The sequence below is a fragment of the Melozone crissalis genome, unplaced genomic scaffold, assembly GCF_028551555.1.
Source record: "Melozone crissalis strain CALT ecotype California unplaced genomic scaffold, PUWL_Pcris_2 ptg000042l_1, whole genome shotgun sequence".
In the NCBI taxonomy this organism is placed as follows: domain Eukaryota; kingdom Metazoa; phylum Chordata; class Aves; order Passeriformes; family Passerellidae; genus Melozone; species Melozone crissalis.
The window spans coordinates 30,155,559-30,182,570 of record NW_026535820.1 but is presented as its reverse complement, the minus strand read 5'-3'; the positions used below and the strand labels follow the sequence as shown (position 1 = coordinate 30,182,570).

Genomic DNA, 27,012 nt, shown 5'->3' with positions numbered 1-27,012 from the left:
TATTTCTCAAAACATCACACAGTCTTCCAAATGAGCATGTATTTGAATAGAGCAATATGTATCCTTCAAAAAGCATAGGCATGAAACATTTCTCTTTTATTCCTTCCTCAACTCTTAGTCAACTCTTTACAGTAATATTTAATATTGTATCAGTCATTTCATATCCATCTTTCAACAGCTGACTGCTTGTGCAGTTTACTGTCTGCATTGCTGTAAGCTTGTGTGTATGTTTCTCTTGAGTACTAAAGTAAAACATTTTTAAAACAAGAGTTATTTTTTCTTCAGTAGAAATATAAATATTTAAAACTCAATGTTTCACAGCTTATGTTTTCCTCAGACTTTTCTAGGTAGGGAATTAGATGTTTTAACTTCTGGCAAGTTAAGCACCAAAGCTGTTGATTTATCTCTAATTACACCAGGTAGCTAACTGGCAAATTTCTTTCAGAAATAGGTAAGTCCTTGTGCTTTAAACAGTCAAGTACAGGAATTGGTTAATGACTTGAAGCTCTAGCTCACTTGCCTTTCCTGTATAAGGAGAAATATTTGTGTACTATCTTCTGATCTCTTGGTTCACTAAGTCAACATGGAATATGTCAATAGAAATAAAACTAAATATGAGGAGGAAAGGTGGAAACTTAAAAGTCTGTTATGGTTTAAGATATCTCTCTTGTTTAAATGTCTTTTCTACCTCTCCAACTGACATAGATTAAAACAGACTCAAAAGAAAAATCATGATTTTTCTGAGAGCATTTTTCCTTAATATTTTGCAAAACCACATATGTGTAGCAAAGATAACAAAACCACATGTGTTCATTAAGAATGCAATTACAAAGTTTGAAGAGTGTTTCTATTTGAGAGCTGTAAAAGAAAGACTAATCTCAGTAAATGTTTGTTTTGCAGAACTCTGAAACCAAGGTGGAGGAAGCAGCTAAGGAGAGCCCAAAAGCAGCCAGACTAACACAGCAGTCGTCAGAGGACAATGAAGTATTTGGTGAGTTACTGCAAAAACTTGAAAATGTTATTTGATGTGTTGGCACAAAGGGAATTCTCACAAAGACACAGTGATCTACTTAATGTACAGCATTTGAGTGCATGCTGTACAGTCCCACAAAGACCTGGAGAGATGGAGTAAAGGACCAAGTAAAAAACAAAGAGGGATCAGCAGTCCAAAACAAATCATCTCTGAGGAGAAGAAAGATTGAATCCAAGTGTTCAACAGCAGGAAAGGTTTATGCAGTAAGGGAAAATAAACTTTTCTCCATCCATAATGGAGAGGATAAGCAATGAATTCTTAAAACTGCAGAAAGAAAGATGTGATCAAATGTCAGGAAGGGAAATACAGAAACAAATACTAAAGCATTGTGATACATCATCTGGAAAGTGTGCAGATTCATCATTGCAGGCCTTGAAAAACAGGTTAGACAAGTAACTGTCTAAACTGATGTAATCATCTTGTGCCAGAAGGATAGACTGGGTGACCTTTGAGAATTCTTGGAGGCCTCAATTTTAAATGAGCTTCTCTTGGTGTTTTTCTGTGAATCCTTTCCCTGCTCTCCATATAGATCTTGCTGATATTTTTATTATTTGATCTGAAAGCCGCATTTGACCTTTTCTTCTGCACTGAGTTTTGGAAAAGAGACAGGAAGTCATAGAATATACTGAGTTGGAAGGAACCCATCAGGATCATTGAGTCCAGCTCCTGGGCCTGCACAGAGCACCCCAAAAATCACAGCATGTGCCTAAGATTATTGTCCAAACACTTCTTGAGCTCTGTCAGGCTTGGTGCTGTGAGCACTTCCCTTCAGCACCCATTCCAGTGCCCAAACACCTGCTGTGTGAAGAACATTTTCCTGATAAGGGAAACCTTATTGTTACAATTTAAGGTTTATTTTATGCTAATAGAACTCCAATGAAGAAGCAGTAGTCTAACATTAATGCAGGAGAGGTTAAGACAAGGCTGATCATTTGGATGTTACTAAGGCTGACTAGCTTGAAAACTTTTGGATGAGTGAAATATTTTTGAATACAGCAAGGATTTTTTTTCTTTCAAGGTACAAAAGGAATGGAGCATGAAGAATTAATAATTAGTCTTTCTTACTAGTAATGGAAACCATTTAAAATCATCTTTTCTCAGTGAGATAATACAGTGTGATTGACACATGAACCTGAATTCCTGGTACAAATATTTCCAACACTGATCATACAGTGCCAGTGGCTGATGAATCCACAAGTGGACTTTAGAACTAGCTTTCAACTTTACTAAGTGGCTGCTGAGGCTATTACCTCATTTCTTTGCCATTTGCTCTGCCAGTTATTTGCAGTAGATCCAGTATTACTGGTTTCAAAGCCACATGGCATAGTGTAATGTGCATCTCAAACTGTGTCCTTTCTCAGTGCAGATCTCTCATTTTCTTTCTGTGAGAAGGGTGGAGACAGCAAAGCCGGGAAATCTCCATCTGCCTCTTTCTACCAGCAAAATCTCAGGCATTTAAACCTTCTGTGTATTTGGATCACTACTCCTGTGTACCAGTGGGCTAACCCAGTAGTTATTTAAGTCTGTGGTCCATGTGGGACCTGTGTGTTTAAAGATGGGAATTAAGCATGAAGTTCATTGTTGGTAGGTTTAAACTCACCATCCAGTGATCCATACGCTGGATCAACAAATTCTTTAACTAATTGAAGGAAGTCAACATGCAGTGTTCTATGTGGTGTTTAAAGCTAATGATTTACTAACAAACTGCTAAATATTTCCATGTTCCAAATCTGTGAACTGAGCTGCTTATCTAACATAAGACACTGATCAGCCTTTCATAACTTGACACATCCAGGAGGAAAATTTCTTCCCAACTCCAAAACCAGTCAGATTACAGTATCATATATCAACCTTCCTACCACTTTGCAAATTACAGTCTGGGGCTCTTTTGGTTTTAAGGTTAGGTCAAAATGGGGGCAAAAAAAGAGGAAGTTTGGTGCAAATGGACTCTATAATCTTCTCTTACCCTGGTCAATTGAGTAAATCGAAGTGGACTGAAGGTGCAAATGAAACCTTCAGTGGTAAGAATCAGGGAGAATATTTTGATAGATACAAGTTTCATGTTGTCTTGAGAATGACTGCTGTATATACCTTTCCCTGCAATTCTGGACAATGTCTTAAAATACTCTTACATCTTACAGGGATAAAGGATAAGCTTGAAGCAGTTTTCCCTAGGTGAGTTATTTGTTGTTCTGTGACTTAAATGATTACAGAGCCTGCTCAGTTATTCTCCCTCTGGCTTGATCTATTTCAAGCTATCCCTCATTTCCTTCTTTTTCCCCAGTGATGCTAATTATACCAAGCATCAAGTATGCACCAATAGTTGGCTAATTTATAGCTCCAGCTTTGACTAGAATCCCTCTTCTGAAGAATTTTTAATAGCCTCCTGTGTCTTTGAGCAGGTGCACCTCAGCCTTCCCTTTTCACGGACATCACCATCTTCTTGTGGCTTTTTTATTTTCCGCCGAGATCTCTTCCCTCAGCTTTCTCTGGGCTATGCCACCCCCTGCAGAAAGGTTGGCACGGGCAGCAGAGGAGCCCTGAGCCCCCTTTGAGGAGGGGAGCCCCCCTTGAGAGCCTTCTCTGCCCTGGTGTGGGGCAGCACAGCGGGCGCTGGAGGAGCCGTGTCCCGGGCCCCGCCGGCTGTCCCCTAGCACTGCTGGCCGCGCCCCGGCCCCGCCGGCTGTCCCCAGCACCACTGGCTGTGCCCTGGCCCCGCTGGCTGTGCCCCGGGCCCCGCTGGCTGTCCCTGGCACCACTGGCTGTGCCCTGGCCCCGCCGGCTGTGTCCCGGCCCCACTGGCTGTCCCCGGGCCCCGCCGGCTGTGTCCCGGCCCCGCTGGCTGCGCCCCGGGCCCCGCTGGCTGCGCCCCGGGCCCCGCTGGTCGTCCCCGGGCCCCGCTGGCCGTCCCCCGGGCCCCGCTGGCCGTCCCCCGGCCCCGCTGGCCGTCCCCCGGCCCCGCTGGCTGTCCCTCGTCGCTGAAGCCACCCGGTGGCAGCAGCTGCCAGCCCTTGGCAGCCAGCAGGGCGCCTGGACGGCCGGCTCCAGGGCTCTTCAGCAGAGGAGGCCGAAATCTCTTGATTTGCGCTTGTCTCCTCACTCTCCAGGGTTAGCGGTGGCGTGGACCAGGTGGCAATAATGGCTTTGCAGGATAAGGGAACTTTCTCTGCTGTGGAGAGCGTGGAATAGATGCAGTTGCTAAGGGTTGTTATGCAGAATATACCTGATGAACTCTGCCATTTGAATAGGGTTTTTTGGAAAATACTTCCTTTCAGAGTAAATGTGGTTTCTGCAGTCCCAATCAGCTGGAAGTTGGAAGCAATCAGTTTGGAAGCAAACACATTAATTATTGATTGAAAATATCACAATGTTAAGGAACTGAGTGTGGGGCTCTCCTTCAAGTCTGCTAGACCTCGTAGCATCTTTTGTAGATTCAAGCAAGGTTTCATCCACTACTGTAAAGGGACACCTGTGAACACACCTAAATGCCTTAGTTTTCCTGTTGTTATTCTCTGTATGGGTTAAATTTGGGAATTACCATTCCAGAAGGCTCTTCTGCATTTCTCTTTAATATTTATTTTTAGACTGGGGTATAGATGATATTACCTTGCCAACGATGAAGCCACATTGTAACAGCTGCTTTATGAAACAAACAAGTCAGGTGTGTCTTATGTTTCACAGAACTAAATCTCAAAGGCAATGAACTTTTTATACAGAAGGGTGGAGTGGAGAAATGGAGCAGAAGGGTAAGGGTATTGGGAGAAAAAAGACATCACAGTGATGGCATTTGCAACTATGCAATTCTGAATTGACAAGAGTTAGTTTTGTTTGCCCTTTGAAAGGATTTTCTTGTGGCACCCAACAGAGTTCTGTTGTCTGATATATACTGAATATGCATCTGTGATGTGGAGCTAGAACGTCTTGCTCACTGCAAACTTCTGTTGAACTTGCACGTAGTCAACATGGTCTCTGTTGCAGCTAGTATTACTCAGAAAAGGATTTTGCATTACATCTTAGTCCAGGGAAGAGAAGAAGTTTACTGGCTATGGTGCTGTGCATTTAAAGAAATGGGTCAGGAGGGGACTCTTAGCCTGAATACAGAGAATATTTTTGGAAGTTTATTTGCTCCAATGCTACCCTACAATGGTCAGGCTGGAGCAGGGAGGAAAACTGCCTGTCATTCTGACCACTGGAAGGACTGGAGCTTCCTTTCTTTGCTGCAACCCCTATTACATTTACCTGGAAAATTAAAAATGCTGATTTTTAATTATACTTTCTTTTTTTATCCATAGGGTTGAATTAGCATAAAATTACAAGCAAGATTTTTTTTGTAGGGAGAATTGTTGCATAGTGGGTATTCCCCAATCTGATGACAATGAAAATCAAAGTGTGGTAACTTTTTGTGATAGAATCATAGAATATTTTGAATCAGAAAGCACCTTTGAAGGCCATCTAGTCCTAACCCCCTGCCATGGGCAGGGAAACCTTGAATTAAATTGGGTTCCTCAGAACCCTGTGCAATGTGACCTTGACTCTTTCTAGGGATGGGGCATCCACCACATCTGTGGGTAACCTGCTCCAGTGTTTTACTACCCTCATAGTAAAAAACATCTTACTTGGAAACACAGAGTAAGGCTTTGTCTTTTCAAACCCAAAAGTTTCCTTTTCTATCTGGTAGATCAGGTCTAAAATTGTATCTGGATGTAGCCATTTTTCTTTTGGCTTAGAGCTTTCCAGGGATCCATGCTGTGCGCCTGGAGTTGTACTGTGAGATGTTGGGTTTTGTTGTTGTTTGGGTTTGGTAATGGGGTTTTGTGCTTTGGTTATTTGTCATTGGTGGGGGTTTTCTGTTTGACTGGTTTTCGGTCTGTTTGTTCTTTGTATTTTTTGACTAAAAAAAGGTGAAATGAACACTTTTTTTTCCCTCTAAAAGGAGAGATCCTATTGTAGAGCTTTTTCAGCACCATATGCCATTCTGCTGTTTCAAATTGCAGAATTGGGTACGTCCTGAGGTGTCTTTTTGTGTGCAGAGCTCAGAGATACAGCAAGAAAATGTGCATTCAGCACAATTCCACGGTGACCCTGCCTCACCCTGATTCTTGCTTATGCTGATGCCTGCTGCTGTGTCCCACGCAGAATGTCCTGTGGGACTTGTGTGAGCCCACGCAGGATGAAGGATTTCTCTCTCCATGCACTTCATCTGTAGTGGTTTGACAGATGCAGTCACACTCGCTGTGGGTCTTCCTCACCGTGGTCCCACTGCATCCAAACTTAGGAATTTTTTGAAGCTGTGTATTGAATGCCAGTTTGGGTTTTCTGGTTGAATGGGTTTTTTGGGATTTTTTTGTTGTTGTTGTTTGGGGTTTTTTCTCAGCTAAGGATTTATTGCTGGTTTATAAAGTGTGTCTTCTAAAATGAGGGAATTTGTATTCTGGTCTTACGGAATATACTGACAAAGCTGGGAACGTGAATTATTGTATGTTACATCTGTATGGATGTCACTCTTTTCCTATACCCATTTTTCCTATTTGATTCTTGCTTAAGAAAGGGAGGGAGCAGAATGTGAAGGGAGGAGCTGGAAGGCACAAGGCCTTTATCAGGAGGTGATGCAGTCCTGTCAGGAGCTGGCTAAAAGCTGAGGGTTATTGCAGTTCAGTGACCTTACTGGGAAGCTTCTTTCATTGTAAACACAATCAATTGTGGAACACGAGCTATGACTTTAATGCAAAATAATGGCAAGCTTACACAAAAAAAAAATCAATCTGGTCTGACAGCAAATGGTTTTCAAATAGGTGTTATTACCGTGTTGCAGTTATTTCCTTTTGCCTGAGAGGCAAATGGGAGAATTTAGTGTCCTGTCGGTTTTCATTATAAGCTAAGTAATGGTTCTGGTTTTCCAGCTATCCATTTATTTCCACTTTCCTTAACCTTCTTTCCTTTTCCCAGTTTCTTGCAAGACTTGGTCTGTCTGCTTTCATCCAGAGACCACTGATTTATCAAAATTACAACAGCAACCCTGGATTAGCTTTCTGAGGTGGAAAGAATTTACATTTTAATAAGATTTACATTTTAATAAAAAACCCATTTGCTATTTTTTGTACAAGTAGTTGGGTCTCAGAGGTACAGCTCACAGCTTTCCCTTTTCTGGCATGGTATTTCATGCTTATCTGCAGATCGTTTTTTTAGGGAAAGGGCTGAATCTTGTGTATCTTATATATCATAAAGTGGTTTCTGCAAACTGTGTGTAGTTTTTACATATGGACAAGTGAAGCTGAGAGAAGTTCTGTGGTGGGAAGAGACATGTAGGAGTCCAGAGGCAGCAACTGGCCAGCTGGTAGGATTCTTCGTTATTTTAAAGTTTGAAGGTTTTCATAAAATATAAATATTTGCAACTTGTATATTAGTTCTGTGGTTGGTTTGGTTATGGTTCATCTTTATGTTTTTTTCTTTGCTTATAAGTAGCATTCAAACATTATTCATTTCCTGGCAGCAATTTTATGCTTTAGACAGTAACGGTAGCTCTTGGACATCTAATTAGTTAATATGCCATTAATTAATTAATGCAGTGTTTCACAGTATCATAATCCAAATCTTTAAGATTACTTTTAGCATGCCATTGAGTTTTGCTGCAAAATTAGTGCACAAGCACTTAAAGGCATTTTAACAACTCTGATTTGGTACGATTTTTCTTTTTTTTTCTTGTGTGCATCACATGCAAAAAACATACATAACAGGGGTCTGGGTTTTTCTAATGTCATAGGGACTGGATTTGTTACTTGGCTCATTAGCATAGGCGTGGAGCTGAGACAGTGATGCCTGCTGTATTTTTAGCAGTGGTGGGCTGTGCTTGCTGTAATTAATCAGCACATTAACAATAAATGACTTATTCATTATTTTAATGCCTGCTATACAGTGTACAGGAGCTGGTGATTTCTTTTCTCCTTGTTTATTCAGTAAGAGTGAGTCTGTGTGCAAGATGGGGGGAAGCACAATAGGCATTTACCATCCTATTGTTATCCAGAGCAAGCATTGTATCCAAATGTAAAAGTGAGGATCTGCAAGTGTGGTCTAATATCACATGCTGCTGGGTGGTGATACCAGGCTTTTGGCTAATCAACTAGCCATAAAACAAATTACTGCTTTCCCAGTGGATTTTGTCATCTTTGTCCTGTTGGCAGGCTGCAGCCCGAGAGAGTATTCTGTGCGCACAGAAGTCCATAGTGTTCTCTGTGACTGATTCTTATGTACCATCCAGTTGGGTTAAGGCAGGATTTTATCTGTAAATGAATTAAAAGTGCTTCTGAAAGATCCTTATTTTGGGGAAAGGAGTTGAAATGTTGCTGTTGTCCCATTTCCAATTTTTTTTTTGAGGCTGAATAACCACTCAGTTCTGGTTTGAGTGAAAGAAGAAGCAGAATAGTTCTCTGTGGGCCAACCACTCTTCTGTCGGGTTAGCTGAAACAGATGTTGTCATTAAACTTTAATTACAACATGACTCACTTTTTAATGCAGTGGCTAGAAGAGAAGTAGAAGGAGGTTTTGTGCTATACATTAGGAGAATATGAAAACAGCAGCTAAGATTCATAATACTTCTGTGTCCTTAAAAAAATTAATACAAAAGTCATCGACTTGGGCTTCCTGCACAACACAAAAGATGAAGTTTCATTATGTAGTTTCTAGATAAAATCCTTAATAGGTGATTTGAGTCAGAATAATGTCCCATGGCAAAAATTTTACTAAAATATGGATTCTTCTCAGATTTTAAGCACTGGATTCTTCTCAGACTTTAAATAGTCAGTTTCCCTGGTTAGAAGCATTTTATTGATGGTCTGGACCTCACTATTACCTCTGGTTGTGTGTCTGACCCCCGTTAGCGTGCTCATAGCACACATCATGAAAGACATATCCAAACACAGATTTTTCTTCTCTGAATGCAGAAGACAGAAACCAGGGGAAAAAAGGGGATACAGAAGTAAACATCTTGCCCTCAGAAATACAGTAGCTCTGTGCTAAGTTGATGCTTCACATCCTGTGTGCTGTTAAATGGGTGAAATTCCAATTCCTTGCCAGGATCCGATGGGCCTAAGAAATTCTGGGTTGTATTTCTTAATGGTACTTCCCACTCAAACCCCCCTTAAGTAGTGTTAACTCATGATACTGTAATTAGCTCTACTGACTTTGCCAAAATTATAAAGATAGTCAATTGGGATCAAAAATCCAAAATCCGTTGGCTCGTCCTTCCAACATTAAAGGGTTGGTCTGGAGTTTGGAAAAACTTGAGGATATTGTGTTCAGATTGATGCCCAAAGAGTATGGAGAGGCAGGGAGAGAGCCACTGGAGCTGTATCCTCTTGTCCAGCAGCAGCTCTGTGAAAGTATCAGCTTGGGTGTGTGATGGGTGTAGCTCTGGGAGGAGAGCCAAGCAGCAAAAAACCCACTGTGAAAGGATTATGAAAGTAGAGACTGACAGCAATTGTAAACACCCCATGCAAGCTGTTTTAGTGGTGACCCTGACAAAATATTTTTATTCCTATGCTGGATTAATCTAAATTGTGCTTCATCCTCATGTATGGCATTTGCAACTGTGTCCACAAGACTGAAAATTAATCTGATGGTGGTGGAGAATGAAAGCAAGAAGGAATACACAGGATTCAAATGAGTGAATGAAAAAGTGCAGGACTTGGCATCTGTCAGTTTGCCCTTGGCACTCCCATGGCTGTACCCTGGAGCTCTGTGGAACTCCAGGCTCCAGTACCATGTCAGGCAGGAAATCCAATCCATACTTGAAGCTGTGGCTTTCTGCTACGCATTTGTTGGAGGAGGCTGACTGTGCTTTGGCTTAACTCTTTCAAACACACGGCCTGACAGCATTTGTGCAATAGCTCAGTTTTAGGGGTGGGACAGTGGCCCTTTAAGTGCTGACAAGGAGGAACAGAGCAGAAATTCACCTCTGAGATAATCCATTTTTGATGAGGAAAATAGAAGTGAAAAGGGCCAGTATTTACTGGTGTGCACACACTGGTACTTGTACAGAAACATCCTGGTGGCGACAAGACTGCAGTCGCTCACAAGCCTTGCAGGGAGCAGGGAACAGCCATGATAATGCTGCTCTTTATTTCCAGGGCTGTTCAGAGCAGGCTCCCTCTCTAGAGCCTTCCCTATGCTTCCCTTCCCTGTTCGCAGTGAAAAGCTTGGCCTTCTCTAGTCCTTTTAATAGTCCCACTTCATTAGAAGGAACCGTCTTTATACTGGATACAAATATTTCCATCAAAACAGAAACTTTAAATTAGTTTGAGTGATTTCTAGTAGCTTTGTGATTTTTTTTTTTCCTTTTTGGTCGTTCTTGCTGTAGCATCTTATAATTTCTGCTGTGCAACATATTAATCTGCTGCAGGAGGACTGAAGTAAAAATCAGCATTCTAAAGACTGAACTCAGTTGTTTAAACACATGCATGGACTGCTAAAAATAATTCTAAGTATATTTATTTCAAGTGACTTCAATAGAAACAGTCTACAGATAAAAGAAATTCAAAGGAGTTATCATTTCTGTTCTGAAATATCTTTAATAGAATTTTCCTTTAACCTTGGCTTGTGGAAAAGTGAAAGAATGGGCTCTGAAACAAAAGTGATAGGTTTTGGAACACTAAACTAAGCCACCTTGTTATGTAACAATGAAGAGACTTCATTTCATTGGACTCAGTGGAGACAAAATGAAAATATTGATGCTTCCAAAATAAATACTTGACATTTGACAGTATTTATTTCTTTGATATAAGCCTGCTTCCCTGAATGTTTATAAGGATGTGGTGACTGTTTACCTTGATGGGACCTCCTGCTTCTTCAGCACAGCAGCTCTGCTGATTCTAACAGAGCCATGCAGCGGCTGTGCCCGAGTTCCTACCAAGGTTGTGGTTATGCCTGAGTTCCTACCAGGGAAGATGCTGATCTGTGGTGCCTGAAGCCATCAGCTCAGCCAGCAGGTTTGGGGTAGCTGTCTTTCACATCAGGCATTGAGCATGCCACTGGGGCAGCTTCAGGCACTCAGGTGTTTCCGTTTTCTGGTCTCCTGATGTCCTGCAGCCCAAAGTCAAACAGGAGTAGCAGATAATTTTATTCCAAAACAAATGGGCCAAGTTTTAATTGCAGTTTTGCAGTTTTGACATTCATTGCCATGACTGAACTGAATTTTTTGGAAAGCCTTTTTGGGCAGGGTTAGGTGTAGACATGATAAATTTTTGCCACTTATTGCTTCACCTATTAATCAGATCTAAAATGTATGCCATTTTTTAAGGTAAGGCTGTGGTAGGAGCAGGCAGTAATGGTATTCTATTCTCTTTTACTTACTCTTTCCCTTTTTCAGGCTATCAGTTACTCTCTTTTACTTTTTCAGGCTATCATTTGTTTTGTGTACCATGTGCAGTCTTGTGTATAAACTGATTATCCTTAAAGTGGCCACAAGACCCTCTTGTTTGGTCTTCAGATTTTTTGCTGTAGTATCTTCATTCCTTCTGCATTTGTCAGCATGGGAAATCTATTACAAAACAGGAATAAGATGTGTGGATAACAATTACACAACAAGCCTGAGTGCCCTGATCAGCATTAAATAAAAATTCTGAAATTTTATTTATTTTGATTTATTTGCCAAAATTCCTTGCAGTAATTTTACTGCTCTATTTCAGAATATATCATTTCCATATGAAGATCTGAAGGCAAATTTGTTTCAAGATTTATGCTTGAACTAAAACTCAAAACCAAAAAATGATAAAACCCCTGAAAAAAATGAGAGCTTCCCTCTTCCTTTCCACCAAATTTTTCCAGTTTTGCTTTGAGGGGTCAGTGGCTGGCCAACATAATCATGAGCTGCACAGCCTACAGAGGGACAATAATAAGTGAAAATTATTAGAGGAACTTCACTAGATTTCAGTAGAATTGGCAACATGCATTAACACTTCAAAATATTATCCAGATTTTGACCAAGATATTTTGGTGGTTGTAGGCCTAAAGTGAAAAATCAGAAGATTGGGCAAAGTAACTGTTTGTCACTTTTCCCTCTGTGAGAAATTCCCTTAGGCTCCAGCAGAGAACTGTGACTTCTGTTTCCATATGCCACCAACAATAAATCTGGCATCTATTTTAAAATCAGTGCTCACCTGATTGTAGTAAATTGTATTTAGTGGCCTGTTTTCATTATGTGCGCTGGAGTGATCAGTGAGATTAAATTGAGGAATTTTCTGAAAGTGAGAAGCCCAGCAGTCAAGACTTCTAAATGCATTCATGCTTGGGATTTTTCTCTTTCCTTTTCAGATGCTCTCATTATTTCCATGCTGCACAGGGTTGTTTTGTTTTGTTTTTCTGTGTTACTAAAGTATCATAATCTAAATGCAGACTCACTCCCAGCATTATTTCAGTCACTATCCATACTGCAGGAGTACCCAGTCAAGGACTGGACCTCACTGAGCCTATTGATGTATAAACATGAGACCATCACAAGGTTGCTCTGCCCCCGTTACTGCTAATTCCCATTTCTGGGGGCAGGCATTCCCTCCCAGTCAGACTGCTTTTACACCAAGCAGCATTTTGCTCTTCACTGTAAGACAAGGACCAAATTGCTCTAGATTTTGCAGAAATTGCTCTAGACTATTCCTGATGAAGCCTGCTCCATTTGGGTGAGCTCAGCAGCAGAATCCCAAGAGCACAGTTATTCTCTGTGGATGTGCCCTTCACCAGCAGCCTCTCTGAATGCTGCTGCTGCTCTTGGCAGGGTTACAGCTGCACTGCCACACCTGGGGCAGTACAGCTCTGCTACTGACTGCTACTGAAGGCAAGCCTTTAAACCGTTCCTCTCTTCAGCCCAACAATATTCTTATATTGACTTGTAATTTGTTGTTCAATTTTGAATAATTATGAGGAGGGACAAATGTCTTTCTGGTTTCTGAGTTACATGTTTCCCACGCATGGGTTATTTTTGTTTCATGTATGAAAATGTTTCCTACATTTTGTTTCATGATTAAAAATGTCTCCTGCAGCGAAAATATGATTTTCTCTATTTTCTTAATTCTCATGTGAAAAGACCCTTTTTAGCTCTGTCTAAAGGTACCTATTAGAAGATTTCTGGGACTTACATGTTCTTGCAAATTAACATCAAGATTCCAGTATAAAAGAAAATAAGAAAAAGGAAGCTGTGGAGCAGGCCCCTCAAGAAAACAGAAGTGAATGTCTTGAAATCAGCATGTTATTTAAAATCACACACTGCTTTGGCTAGCCATTGTGACACCCAAGCACTGCTGGCGTGTCCAAATCCCTGGCTTTTCTAGTCAGCTCCCTGTCTATTTTCAGAATATTATAATCATGTTCCTTATCAGGAATGAATTGTGGAAAAAGTCAGAATATAAGGTAGTTTGACATAGGGAGCTATTTAGAATTTAGAGCATTTTCTCCTCCATCTCTGTAACTTGTGTTGATATGTCTTTATATTGCAGTGTTGTGATTCAACACTGCAATATAAAGACATGTATTTTTTAAAGGCAAGATTCACAGTTCAAATATCCTGATTTAACTAAAAATATAACCCCTCTAATTTAGCAGATTCATTTTCATTGAGGGAGTATATAAGTACTTGGAACTTCTGGTATTTTTTATTTAGTTGTTTTGTTTGCTATTTTAATTAGAGAATGAAAAGGTATCTGGATGATCTCAGAATGTTGGAAAGTTGTAATTTTTTTTATCTATAATGTTAAATAAAAAAATTGTGCAAATAGTGACATTTTCATCTGAGTGAAATATCCTAACATTTCTTCTTTGTAGAATTGCTAATGAGGTCATGCCTTTCTGAAAATTGCAGTCAATTTGCATTAAGTGTAGGATTTTATAACATTTCAGAGCTTCTTAACATGTTGTGGTTGCAGTAGTGCATTTATTTTAAGGATATTATTTATACACAAAAATAAGGAACCATGCTAGTAAGCTGTGCCTTCCACAGGGGAGAAGATAAAATTACAGCTTGGATTAGGGGAGGAATTTGATAAAGCATATTTATGTCCTTTTGTGCTCTATGCATTCATCTGTTTAATTCCTAGGCTGGTTTGTGTGTTAATTCAGAGAACAGTGATGTGCACACAGTGGAGATGCAAAGGCAATTTCCTTGTTGCTCTGAAGTGTGCAAGTTGGAAAGTGTTTATCATTTTGTGTAGATTTTAGCACATAGTACCAGTTGGAGTTCTTGCCTATATGCTGCTTGTGCTACTGTGGCGTGAATTAGAGGTGGTTTGTTTTCTTGTTTGGGTTTTTTTTTTTTATGTTAGCACATCTGTGGATAAGAGGCTGAGCATCTCATTTTTGAGAATGCTGGTAAACAACTTAATGTTTTCAACAAAACAATTCAAGAATCATTGAAGTGCATCACAAGGATGTGACTTGAATGGAATGTTATAAAACAAAATTTAAGAGGTAAGAAATAAATCTTGTATGGGAGAATGTAGAAGAGAACAGAATGGAATAACCTTATTCTTTCCTAATTACATTATCTTTGTATGCAGCTTCTTAGCCTAGGGTTTTTGAGTGTAGGGATTTTCCTTGTGTTTTGGAGTGTAGTTTCTTGGGAGGGTTGTTTGGGGATTTTGGGGTGGTTTATTTTTGGTTTTGGTGGTTTGGGTTTTTTTTTTTTTTGTTGTGAGGTGGGGTTTTTAGTGTGTTTTGCTTTGGTTTTTTGGTTTATTGGTTTTTGTTTTGGGTTTATTTGTTTGGTTTTTGTTTGTTTTTCTTGGGTTTTTTTCCTCATGTGTTAGTATCTAGTTGTGCTAAGAGTGTTGGATCAAATGCACTTTTGGGTTTCTGCCTAAGGCTTTGGGGAGAGACAGATGGATCCGGGATTAGAAACACACCTGTATCTGTTTTGTCATTCTTAAAACTGCTTTGCCAGTCAGCACACATGGTCTCAAGGCTGGAACTCTTAATTAAAGTGTTGCTTGTATCCTAACACCTTTTACATTAGCCTGTTGGTCACTGAGTTCATCTGAAAAGGCACAAGAGAAATTCCAGATTTGTGAAAATACTTAATTTAAAACGTCCTGCCAGCAGTTCTACCTTGGCCTTTATATGTGGTAGCCAACATATCTCAGATGACCTCAGCTCTCAGGGGAACATAAGAATAGGGGCATTCTCTGCATGCATGAGTGGCTGGAATAACACTGTGCTTAGTGATCAAATGAACAATCCCTTTGAGCTTTCGAGATAGTACCCCCTCTCACAGGGCATCGGAAAGCATTTCTTTAACAATTATGCAGCAACAAAGCACAATAGGGTCACTGGTTGCTATGATTTCTTTCTGAGGAGGAAAGTCAGAGTTTATGTTACCTTGTTGTTACTATCTCAAGCTGAACTGGTTTGGCAGTCCAGAAATTCAGCCTGATCTGTTGCCAGATCCCTGGTTTTAGTGGAATAGGGTGCTGCAGAAATAAATGTTTGAGATTTTTTGTGTTTTAACCTGCCTGGTGTTTGTTTTTTTTTTTTTTAATACCTCCCCCTACCCTCCCCCTGTCACTTGTCTGGTGTTCCTGGTTTTTCTTAAATCAGTTTACAGATCCTCCTGTTGCAAACAGAACCTGTACCACGGATTGTGCTTTTCTTATGCCCTGGGTCATTTCTCCAGCCTCGTGGTCATCCTTTTTACTGTGACCGATTCCTTCTGTGTGACTACACTGTTTTACTGCTGTTCTCTGCTTTTACTTACCACCAGACTTTTTTCTTCCCCTGTGTTTTTCTCACCATATTTTCTTCTCTGCTGATCCATTGGTTTCTGCCAGACGTTCTTTAGCTGCCTTTGCATCTTTCCATCTGCCTGGTTCCTTCCTTTTCTTCCTTATCCTATTCTCCTCGGTCTTCCTTTACTGCCAGGGCTCACTACTTCTGCTGCTTTCTAGCATCTTCTCTACCAGCAAACACACAAAGTTGTCCTGATGAGCTTCTTGATGATTAACCTGGTGGTTCCCAAAACATTCTAAACAATATTAGCCCATCTATCTCTTTTCTCTCGTCTCTGATCATCAGAAAAAGAAAAAAGGTCTATATGGTAAGAGTCAATTTGAAGTAATTTAGATGTTTCCTATTCTGATTTTTAAATGTTGAACTGCAAGCCACATACCAGTGAATATTCCAGCCTTGCACAAATGAATACTGATGAGATGACCTGGGATAATAGCATTGCTTGGGGCTGTTGAGGCTGTTCTGCTGCAATAACAAGTTCTAGTCAAGACTGAGACATATTCACAACAGGATGTCTTGTCTTTTCTTTGAATTTGAAAACTAGTAACAAAACTGAGACTTTCTTATGTTGTGCATGTGTGTGTGCAAACAAGTATTTGTATGACAGACAAGTGTTTCACAGTCAGCAGCCAAATGAATACAAATACAAATGTATTCTGTGTTCTCTGGGATTGTCATATCACCTAACCTTTTCCTTCTAGATGAAGAAGAATGAAAGTGGAAGATCATAAATTGCATTAATTTAAAATTAAGATCTGGAGCTTACATTTTTTGCTGGTGCAGTGCCCATGCCTTAATAAAATTTCAGGGGGAAAAGCATATGCTCTTCAGAAAAATTGCAAATTCTCACCTACAGAAATAAACGTCAATGTAATATTTATATTCTCATTATAGAGTTCTACTGATTCGTTGTTGGGTTTCTTTTTCCCCTTTTCTCCCTGCTAATTAGTTTAGTGCTGCCAGCGTAAGAAACATATTTTTACTTTTGTATTTGTACTATTTATCTATAACTTCAGGTTTGTCTGTACATTTCAGGAAAGGGAATGAATTTAAGCCTTAGCTCTAGATTCTGTGTCTGGAATCTCACTAGCTCTTCCTTCTGCTTTCAGCCTATCCCAGTAGAATAGGCTGTGATGGTTGGCTGTGAGCTGCTTATAATCAGGAAGCACACACAGTTTGTTGGATTTTGCATTGTTGGAGAGCCAGAGTCTGGAAATGGGAACATATAAATTTGACACTCGATTTGATATTCCTGCTGAGTAGAAGACACCTGCATTTCTCCCTTCACTCTGTTATTTTCTTCTGGTGGAGCAGAAAACATATGATAATGAGTCCAAAAGCAAGTGGTTATTTAGATGGCAACAAATTGCTGCATAACTGTGGTTGCAAGGAAGAAGGTTGGGAAGCTGCACTGGTTTTATTTTATCTTGCAGAGGGTATTTAGTACAGCCAGGTTTCTCAGAGTCCCACTGAGATTTTGTTTATTGGAGAGAAGTATTTTGGATGTCTAAATCTACTGCTGCAATTTTTTCCTTTCTCTGAATTATTTTAAGTACTGTGGATTAGTATCTTGCTTCAGATTTAATGACCAACCTACCAAAACCAAAAAGCCAGGTGAATGTGCATGATATATTGGCAGCATGTTACACTCTCTGTTAAGAGGATGAGACTGGTAGAAAACAAAAAGTGACATAGAATTCTGGAGCAGGCAATTTGCACGATGTGGGTGGATTTTCTGAAATACCTGAAGGGAATTTTAAAAACTCTGGAAAAATTATAAAAAAAAATCACAAACTGAGTGTGTGGTAAGTAATGAAGAACATTAGGCACAGTGGTGAGCTCTGCAGAATATCCTAAAGTATTTTCCCATTTACAGCTCAGTCTCAAAGAAAAAACTGTAAATGGAGGAAAAGGAGTAGAAAAATCTGGTCCATGCAAACATTAGTAATGAACACTGTCAGTACCATGCTCTGAGAACTCTGAGATGTAAAACAACTTCTGGCATCGGGGAGTTTGGACGCGGTTTGGAGGATTTTTTTGGAAGAGTTGAAGGTCAAAATACCTGATGCCAGACTGCACATGAGCTTTAACCTGTCAGGCAAAACACTGACACCACTAAACCTTTCCAGTTTGTCTGGCAGTCGTGCCCCTAGCTGTATGTGTTTTGTAAGAGCACAGTGAGGGCAGCCAGGCAAGATCGATAAATTGACACATATTCTTAAAGAGCAGCCGTCTGTAACATCCAGTTCCACTTGGCTAAGCACTAATTTGATTTTTGCTTCTACTTTGTAATTCTTTTTGAACTCATTGTAATCTGTTTGGATTGGTTTGTCAAATTTGAAGTAAATAGTCCAAAAGCAGAACTTGACAGACAGTGCTTTATTCCACCTCCCCTTTCCACCCCATTTCAGACAAAGCCTAATTCCAAGGTAGAGTGGCCACACTTTTGGCTTGTTTGCTTTTGATTTCCATTAGAGTTTACTGCCAAAACATCCTGGTCATACCAGTGACAAGCCTGAATTTGTCTTCCTAGTAACTTGTCGATGTTTGCCCTAAAAAGCAATTTGATGCAAAAGCTTTCCTCAAAAAGGGAGGCATTTTGGGGCAGTAACTACACAGTGAAAACAATTTCAGTTCTGGAAATCCTTAATTTTTAAATTGCTCTGGGTGAACACGTTCCGTTTTATGCTGAAAGAAGAGGAATTAACAATTGATTTGTGACATTTTCATGGGGCAGCAAGACAAGGGAAGCAAGAGAAATGTGCATTATGGAGAATACACTTCTGCTGGCAGGGGAATAGGGTGTTTCCTTCTTCCTCACCTGGATCTTGATCTGAAGGTCATGGCATGTGTCTCGCACTGGCCATGGTCATGGGTTGAAAGCTTTTATTATTTGGCTTGTTGGTTTGTTTTGAACACATACAGTACTAGAGTGTTTGCTGCCTAAGTGGGATTGAAAATTTGGCTGATCAAGCACATAACTGATCCTGGAATCTAAAGATTCATTTCATTACTTTGGAATTCTTTCTCAGTGAGTGATTTATTTTTACATGTGCATCTTTTAAAACAAACAATTGTTTTTCCCTTCTTTTAAAGTTGAGGAATAACAAAGTTCAAAGAAGCCCTCTAAATTGCAGTAACATTTGCAGTAACATAAATGCAGCAACATTTTCCATCTCTCCAAGAGCTAGGTCCTGGTTTTTCCTGTATTCACATGCTTACAGTCCCTTTACTTTCCCCTTCCACACCTTTCTATCTATGTTCCCATGTAAAAAAAAACCCAAACCTTCCTGAGCAGGCTGGGTGACTGAGAATGTCAGAATTCACATCCTGACACAGCATGGGCACAGCTATACCACAAGTATGCATCTGCTATGAACAGACTAAAAGAACAGACTTTTTTCAGGCCATTTGGAGCATGGCTAAGGCTGCCTCTTAGTTCTTCAGAGATTTTGTTTTACATAAATTTTGAATTTGTGTAAAATAGATGCAGGAATGCTTTGGCAAAACAATGGATGTTTCCCAGGGATCGATCAGCTTAGTTCTGAATCATGATACTGTGTAATTCCTGCAAGGGGGATGAAGCACATAGTCCCTGATATGTATGCTTAGTCAGAGATAAAAGAATTCCACTCAGCCATTTTTTAAAGACTTTTTAACTATTGTGTAGGGCAGAGAGTGTTTCAGTAGAGGAGAAAAAGACATTGCTTCTCTGATATCACTGGCATCTCTCCAGTCAGCATTCAAGTGCCATGGTATTCATTGAATGTTGTGTTTTTCAGAAGCACAGCCTTGTTTGATCTGTTTTGTGTTGCAAAACATGAAAAGACAGTCTCTGAATAAATTTCTATTCATAGAATCACTGACTCTTTTAAATGTATTTCATTTTCATATCCATTCCTTTTCTGGCTACCATTTAAAGCATAGTTGATCTAGTTAGCAAGCCCTTCTGCAGGCTTAATGCTGCTGCTACCTCCGAGTTATTAATGCTCATGTTTGTGTAGATGTTGCTGGAGAAACTGCGTGTGGCCACATGGGAAACTTCACTGTCAGCAAGGAGCCTGGTGCAGTCCCCAGGGATGTGGTGCCTCTGTGTTGCAGTACATCCACCTTGCCTTTTGCTGACATTTATTCATTTGTTAAGGGTTTATATTTATTAGGGGAATTGCCTTTGGTCTGTCACCAGGTAAGCCAGCTTCTTCTAATTACATCAGCTAAATTATGCTGAAGTTCCTGTGAACTGGGCTGGATGTTCTGCCACTCACATAAGTGCAAGTGTCTCCTACTGATTTGAATACCATTCAAAATAATCTTTAAAAAGTAGCAATTCTGTACTGCAGTGCAAGCAGAAGAATAATGGCTGCAGATGATGCAGTTTTAGCTGCTGGTTAGTTGTGATGATGATGATGGTAGCTATTTAGCCAGCCCCATGAAGCTTCTGAGGACCATACAAAGTGTGCAGTAATTAAGTAAGTAACTGCTCTGTAAGTTAACTTTTACTGACACAATTCAGAAAGCTTGACACCTTTTACTGTGTGTGACAGACCTGGCAATGAGAGAAAGATGTAAGCAGCATGACTTCAACTTGCAATCATCTAGTCAAACTGTATCAAATGATAAATTAGATTTGTATGAAAAAGAATAGATGCTCAGATAATGTCATGGTATAGCTCCTCATCAAGTTATCCTCTATATTTGTTCTCTTTTTTGAATATGGACTGCAACATGCTGCTTATGCCATCGGTAGAAGTAGGATAATTTGACAATTGCTGATTTCACCTAAGTTGTATCAGCCACCTGCAAAGAATATGGGCCTTAATTTTATTCCTTTCAGGTACAGGAGAAATATTTTCCTTGCCAGAATAGAAAATTGGGAAATCCAAAATGGGGTGAGTGATAGACCTGTCTTATTTATTGTCACAGAAAGAATTGTCAGGAGATGTGGGTGGGAAAAAGGGGATTTGTTTCAGTAAATGCCTCTTTATGATACTTTCTGAAAGGCAAGCAGTCAGAGCTGGAGACTTTCTCAAGTGCAAGTTTTTGTCCTGATTATCAGCTACTTATTTTCTTACTTTTATGAAATGCATCTTGGTCTATTAATTTGCATGCATTTGATTTCTTTTTTTCCACTTGTTTCTCAGGCAGCACTGCCTGCAGTGGGCTTTTTTTGCTGCTAAGAGGGAAATTGTAGGAGTAGTTGGGGGTTGCACGGTTGGGACGGACAGAGACGAGATCTTTTTGAAGTTAAGTCGTATAACTTGCAGTTTATTGCAAAGGGCGTGGGTGAAGGGCCCTGCTGGGAGCTGCCAGCCACAGCTCGGAGCAGGCCCGAGAGAAGAGAGGCTTAAAGTGTAAGAGAGTTAAAGGCAAAGGTTGGAGAGCGGAGAGCATGTAGAAAGGAGGGGGTGAAGAAGTGCAGAGGAGAAGACAAAGAAAGAAAAGGGCACGAAGAAGAGCGCAAGAGCGAGCAGAGAGAGAGAAGAGAGATAGGAGAGCGCGAAAAGAGCGCAAAAAGAGTCTGAAGTTCTCATTACAACACAATAAATCATCTTCAGTGTTGAATATTCAGATTCTCATTAACCAATCTACTACAGCATGCATATCTTATAACATTTCTATACAACTTATAAGAATCACTACATTACCATACTGTGTTACATTTTAAACCCTAAATCTTATTCTTTGGGCCCCATCTGCCAAGCTGCAGGGTTTGCTTTGACTCTTAGGCCTGCCTGCTTGCAGAGGGAATTGTTTCTTCTAGGGGGGATTACTTTCAACTGGTCACATCATTGTTTTTCAGCAGCTAAGGTATCTCAAAGGTTGCTTTCATTTCAATCTCACTTATAGTTTCTATATTCTCAAAATCTTTTGCTAGGCAGTCATATTTATAAGGCTTTCTTGTTTCATCCTCCCCAACAGGAAATACCTTTGAGATATACCTCAGAGGGGTACTTTTGAGGTTGAATCCCTCCTGCAATAAGCCAAAGATAATAAACGAGAGCTCAAAATTCAGTGAGTTTGCTTTTCACAGCTTGATGCTCTCATGCCATTGGGGGCAGCAGGAGTGGCCTGGGCTGAGCAGGGAGCAGGGTGGCAGCGAGGCAGGCAGGCAGGGTCAGGCCCCTCAGGGCAGCAGGAGCAGCCAGGCTGGCAGGGCCTGGCAGGTGCCACCGTGGGCAGGCACAAGGCTGGGCACGGGCAGCGGGTCTGGCTTGGCCGGGAGCCACGGCCAAAGCTCCAGCCCAGCCAGGAGGATCTGAGCAGGATCTTCAGAGGCCTTTGTCTCATCCAGCTGGGTCCTGGCAGGCTGGACCTGGGCTGGAGCTGACACTGAACAGGGAATTCCCAGATGAGTGGGTGGGAAAGGGCTGCAGAGCCTGCTGGTGCACTTGGGGCCTGGAAGTGTATCCTCGAGCTGTGTGTTCTTTCAGCTATTCTTCACAGTTACTATAGATGGAATTAGATTTATTTTTTTTCCTTTGTATTTTTCTTATCCTTGATTCCAGTACTTCAGTCTTTCAGTGGGGAGGAAAAAAAATCCTAGTAGGCCATGAACACAAATCTGGAAGTACATGGCAATTTTCCTGCTACTTACACAGCACGTTTGGTTTCTGTAGTCTGTGGCACCCCTTTGTCAGACTGTCCTGGTTATCCTGTTTTCTCAGGAGAGGCAAAGCCCATTATTCTCTAGAGTGAACTGCATCCTAAATTGGGAACTGAACCAAGGTGTAAGGGCTTTATAAACAGATTGCATTATTTACTTATTTCAAAAGGATGCTAGGAAACTTTCTGGGAAACCACAGACTGTGAATATGAAAGACTTCTCATTTTGCCAGTCATAATCTATGGCTGCAGAAATGCTCTTACAGCACTTACCTGAGAAATAAATAACTTTTTATTTTCAGAGATGATACTAACACAGCTATTTTTCTGTCTATGAAGCACCTTCTACCTTCTGTGAGTTGTCTGCACAACTTCCTCAGAGGCAGAAAAATGAAAACTTCCTGCTGAGAAAACCAAAGTGGAGTTGTTCTGTTTATTTCTGAAATGGCTTAGTGGATATTGCTCCTGCAAGCACAGGCCCAGAACCATGGACTGTTGAGCCTTTTGCCAGCAGGCACAGGGCTGCTGCAGCCAGGAGAGTGCCAGCTGGGGGCTGCCAGTCCCAGGTCAGTGCAGCACCAGGCCAGGCATTAGCCAGGTTTGCCAGCTGGGATGAGTGTGGTGCTGAGGGCTTCAGCATGAATTCTGCTGGCCTTGGGCACAGTAGAGCAACCTCTGCCTGCAAAGAGCAGGCATGGTGTCACCTGCCTCCCCAGGGCAGCATCCTAAGTTTGGGTAAGCAGGACTGTGTGCCATGTGCATCCTGTGTGTACAGTTGTGATAGACCTTCTGGTGTAACCCATTGAGTTGCTCTCAGGCTCTTTGTGAACTTTTCTAGAAGTGGGGGTTTCACTCATCCTCATGCTTGCTGGGTGGATTGAGAGAAACATACCCAAAGAGCACTTGGGAAAAAAGCATGCTTACAGCCTTTCTTGCTTGTTAAAATATTGTGCAGCTCAATCGTACTGCCATTTTAGTCTTCAGAGTTAACAGCTCTTTTTGCTGAGCGAGCTTTCCTCATCACATGAAAAGTGACTTTATACGTACTCAAATAGCAAAATAAAGTTTGTGAATTCTTTTATTTTCTTTCTTTCCTTTTTTAATAGCAGTAACTCCCACGAACTGGTACAAGGCTTGGTACTGTGCAAGCAGTTTTTCACTCTTAGAATGCTGCTGCTGAAAAGCAGATATTGTGTGAAGTACCATCGATCACTGCCGCGGTTTTATACAGTTTGTCACCATTGTTCTTCGTATAGCAGTGAGTCACATTTAGCACTATGATACAGCTCACAAGTGTCCAGCATGGGGGAAAGAGTGTTGGGTTTTCTTAGTGTAAAAAACCTCTTCATTGTTCATAATCTGAAATCATTGATTTGTTAGTGTATAGCAAATATGTCTGATGTGGCCTAGTATAAATGAGACCAGATTTTTTTTTTAATATTTTTAGAAGTGTAGGATGTTGTTTATAATGATGGAGAGTGGAATGGAGTTTCTAAAGACCCAGAATAGCTGAGGGTAGAAATATTAGAACAGATGTCTATAAGGCTGTTCTGACAGATGCTTGGCTCAGAGGTGAAATGGACTTTTATATCTGGTTTTACATTAATAGATTTGGGATTCCCTCATAATTTGCTAGGGGTTTTTTTTCTGACTAAGAGCAGACTGTATCTCAGGTAAAATCCCACTGAAATAATAGATGATTTTAAATTGATGTGTGAACAGACCACATTTTCTCTCAGTCTATCAAACACCATGTAAATTCATTTAGAAATGTGGGATTTCATGCTGTACAAATCCTGCCCTTGGCCTAGGCTACTTTGGGAATCTTGTAATTTTGCTTCTTTCTTCAGCCAATATAGAAATGTTTTGTTTTCATTTCACGCACTACCTGTATAGGTGAGCTTGTAGAATGAAATGGGGAGAACCCTGTTTGTAACTGGGACATAGAGGAGGCAGCAGTGTATGATCTTTGTGTTAGCACAGCCATTTAAATTTCACTGGGAAGGATGAGAAATTAAATATTTCTTCTTTCAGTGCAGAAAAGACAAACTCCCCAAACCAAATCATCAATCTGTGGCACCAACCATGTGACACATAATGCTGGTGTAAGAGGGCTGTGGGCAGATGCTGATCCAGCAGTGCTCCATTAACAGAGCTGTAGAGGGCTGCTGCTGGAAAGGTGTTTGTGAAGTGTATCCTGACATGAATTTGAAAGCTCATAGCTAATGTGGACAGATGTCAGTAATCCAGAGCAGCAGAAGCAAGTGAGAAAGGGCAGAAGGCCACGCAGTATTTATTTTCTAAGTTGGGACTGTTTGGATTTAGATGTTTTGTGTTAACATCGTAAGAACATGTATGGGTTGTAAGCATTTGACAGAGTAGGTGAGGAGAGGTAACACTTTAATCTTGTGACTCCTGTGGTTGGTTTAGAGGTGAGGATTTGTTGTCTGTTTGTACCAGCTTCTGACAGCTCTGACTGTTGTTGGGTAGGCAGGCCTTATGACAAGGAGAGATTCCAGAGGTGAATTCCTGTGCAGAGATAATTTGGAATTTGCTCTATAAGAAGCCTGCCAAAGCCTGCAGCAGCATGGCATGGGATCATGACCTTTGTGGAGCTGGAGCTTGTGGGAGTCAGATAGGCAGCACAGCAGAGTGGTTTGGATGGCAGCTTCAGTCCAGGAGCCTTGGGAAGGGAAGGGAAGGTGGGAGGAAGGACTGGAAACTGCAGGGGGCCAGAGAGGCAGACAGTGCTTGAAAAGAGAGAACAGCAGAATGGTGTGACCAGTGTAAATATTGTCCTTTCCTTCAGGATTGGAGGTCTTGAATCTAGACATGTGAGGCTGTGGATTCTGTGGCTCACCTTGGAGTGTAAAGTCTTTCCATGTGATTGCTGGTAATGTTTCTTTATTCCCTGGTAAATGCCAGTCATTTCTTGAAGGATAGACAGACAAGGTGATTTGTATCCAGCTTTAAATGTCTTCAGTTCATCACCAAAAAAAAAAAATCATCTTTTTTTCTTTCCCCCTGGTATCTTTTTTTTGAACATCTTATTTTCAGCTTTCTGCCACTATTTCTGTGGAATAATATCTCTGCTGTTAGGCCCTGTGCTAGTTCGATCAGTACAGACTGCTTTAGTCCTTTGGATTCATTGTTTTATTTGCTTGGTTTCAAGTATTCTTCTTTTCTGGTTTTAGGGCTCACTTGAGGCAATTATGAAGAAGGTGAACCTGTAAACCCTATGACAAGTTCTGGAATAAGGTTTTCTTTCAGCCTGTCTGCCGGGCAGGCACATATTTTAATCAAATTTCATATCAATTGCTCAGGAATACATTAGAGTTCTCTTCTGAAAAATATTTCTTTGGTTATCAAATTTCTTCACTGAGGAAATAGCTTCACTCAGAAGTTTCTAAACAGTTTATTTTTGCTGTTTAGTTGAAACTACCTCTAAAACTCTTGGGAGTTCTATTGTATTGATTGTAAAAGTGTAAAGGCCTTGAAATAATTTTAAAAGTTAAATAATTGTGAATGTATAAAGGCCCTGAAATAATTAGTATTTTAACAAACTACCTGCCTTTCATTGCATGTATTGCAATATTTTTATATCCTCCTCTCATTCTGCCACAGCAATTCCATGGCTCTGCTCCTAGGTGTGTGCTGACATTCTCCATTGTGCAGCTTCCAGACAAAGCTGTTCTGACAAGCAGGACAGAGCATGGTAGCACAAATCCTGTTCCCTCTGTTCAAGGCAGTGATCAGGGTGCAGCAGCCTCGGGTGTCCGTGCTCCTGTGCCTGGGCTGCAGAGAGGCTTCAAACTGTGAGAGCAGCCAAGTGCAGCCTCGGATGTCTGTGCCCCAGCAGCATCCCTGCCATAAATTTGCTCAGCAGTGATTTCTCTGCTGATTTTGAATATGGCATGTGGAATTTGTCCTCTAAGTAACCTGGTTTTCAGGTTTCTCTTCAGAGTTCAGAGCTATCACCTTGATTGTCACCTTCTAAAATCCCGTATTATTACATCAAAACATTTTAAAATCTGGTTAGAGTAAGCATTGCCAGGCAGACAAAAACTAATATCTGGAGTGCTTAGCATCCCTGAAGTGACACATTTGTGAAGCATTTACTGTGTTTTTAAAATTAGCAATCAGCTGCTGATCTTTTAGGCAGAATAACTTTCTCACCATCCATACCAAAGGCAGAGCTGGAGTTTCCCGTGGCTGCTACAGTGTCCATGAGAGAAAGGGACTTCCTCTTAATGCCAGCATCTTGAACTGGAGGCAAAGCTGAAGAAAGACCTGCTCCTCTGCTTCCCCAGAGGGCTACAGAGGTGCTTGTCTTCCACCTCATAGATGCAGCTGGTGGTGTGGCTCTTGTTCCCACTGCAATGTGAGCTTCTCCCACTTCAGATGTCCGGGTCAGGCTGGAGGTGTGGTCATTGTATTGCCCTAGGACACAGGGGGCTCAAATTCCACCTCCTGGGCACAGCTGGATATGCAGGGCACAGCTGGGCCTCTGCACCCTCCTGGGCAGGGAGCTCCCCACTGGGCTTCTGCTTCCCACAGGCTCAGGGGTACTCACAGTGATCCATCAGTTTCTGAGATGTGACAAGCTCCGTGAACAA

General features: G+C 41.0%; 1 protein-coding gene across 2 annotated transcripts in view; it reads left to right on the top strand.

Annotated features, from left to right (window-relative positions):
- Positions 1–27,012, top strand: part of MBP (myelin basic protein) — a 111,624-nt gene that overhangs the window by 55,304 nt on the left and 29,308 nt on the right. For both annotated transcript variants that reach the window (XM_054284653.1, XM_054284652.1), the window contains exon 3: positions 901–991. In XM_054284653.1, the coding sequence (XP_054140628.1) occupies positions 901–991 (91 nt within the window). The remainder of the gene's footprint in view (positions 1–900; positions 992–27,012) is intronic.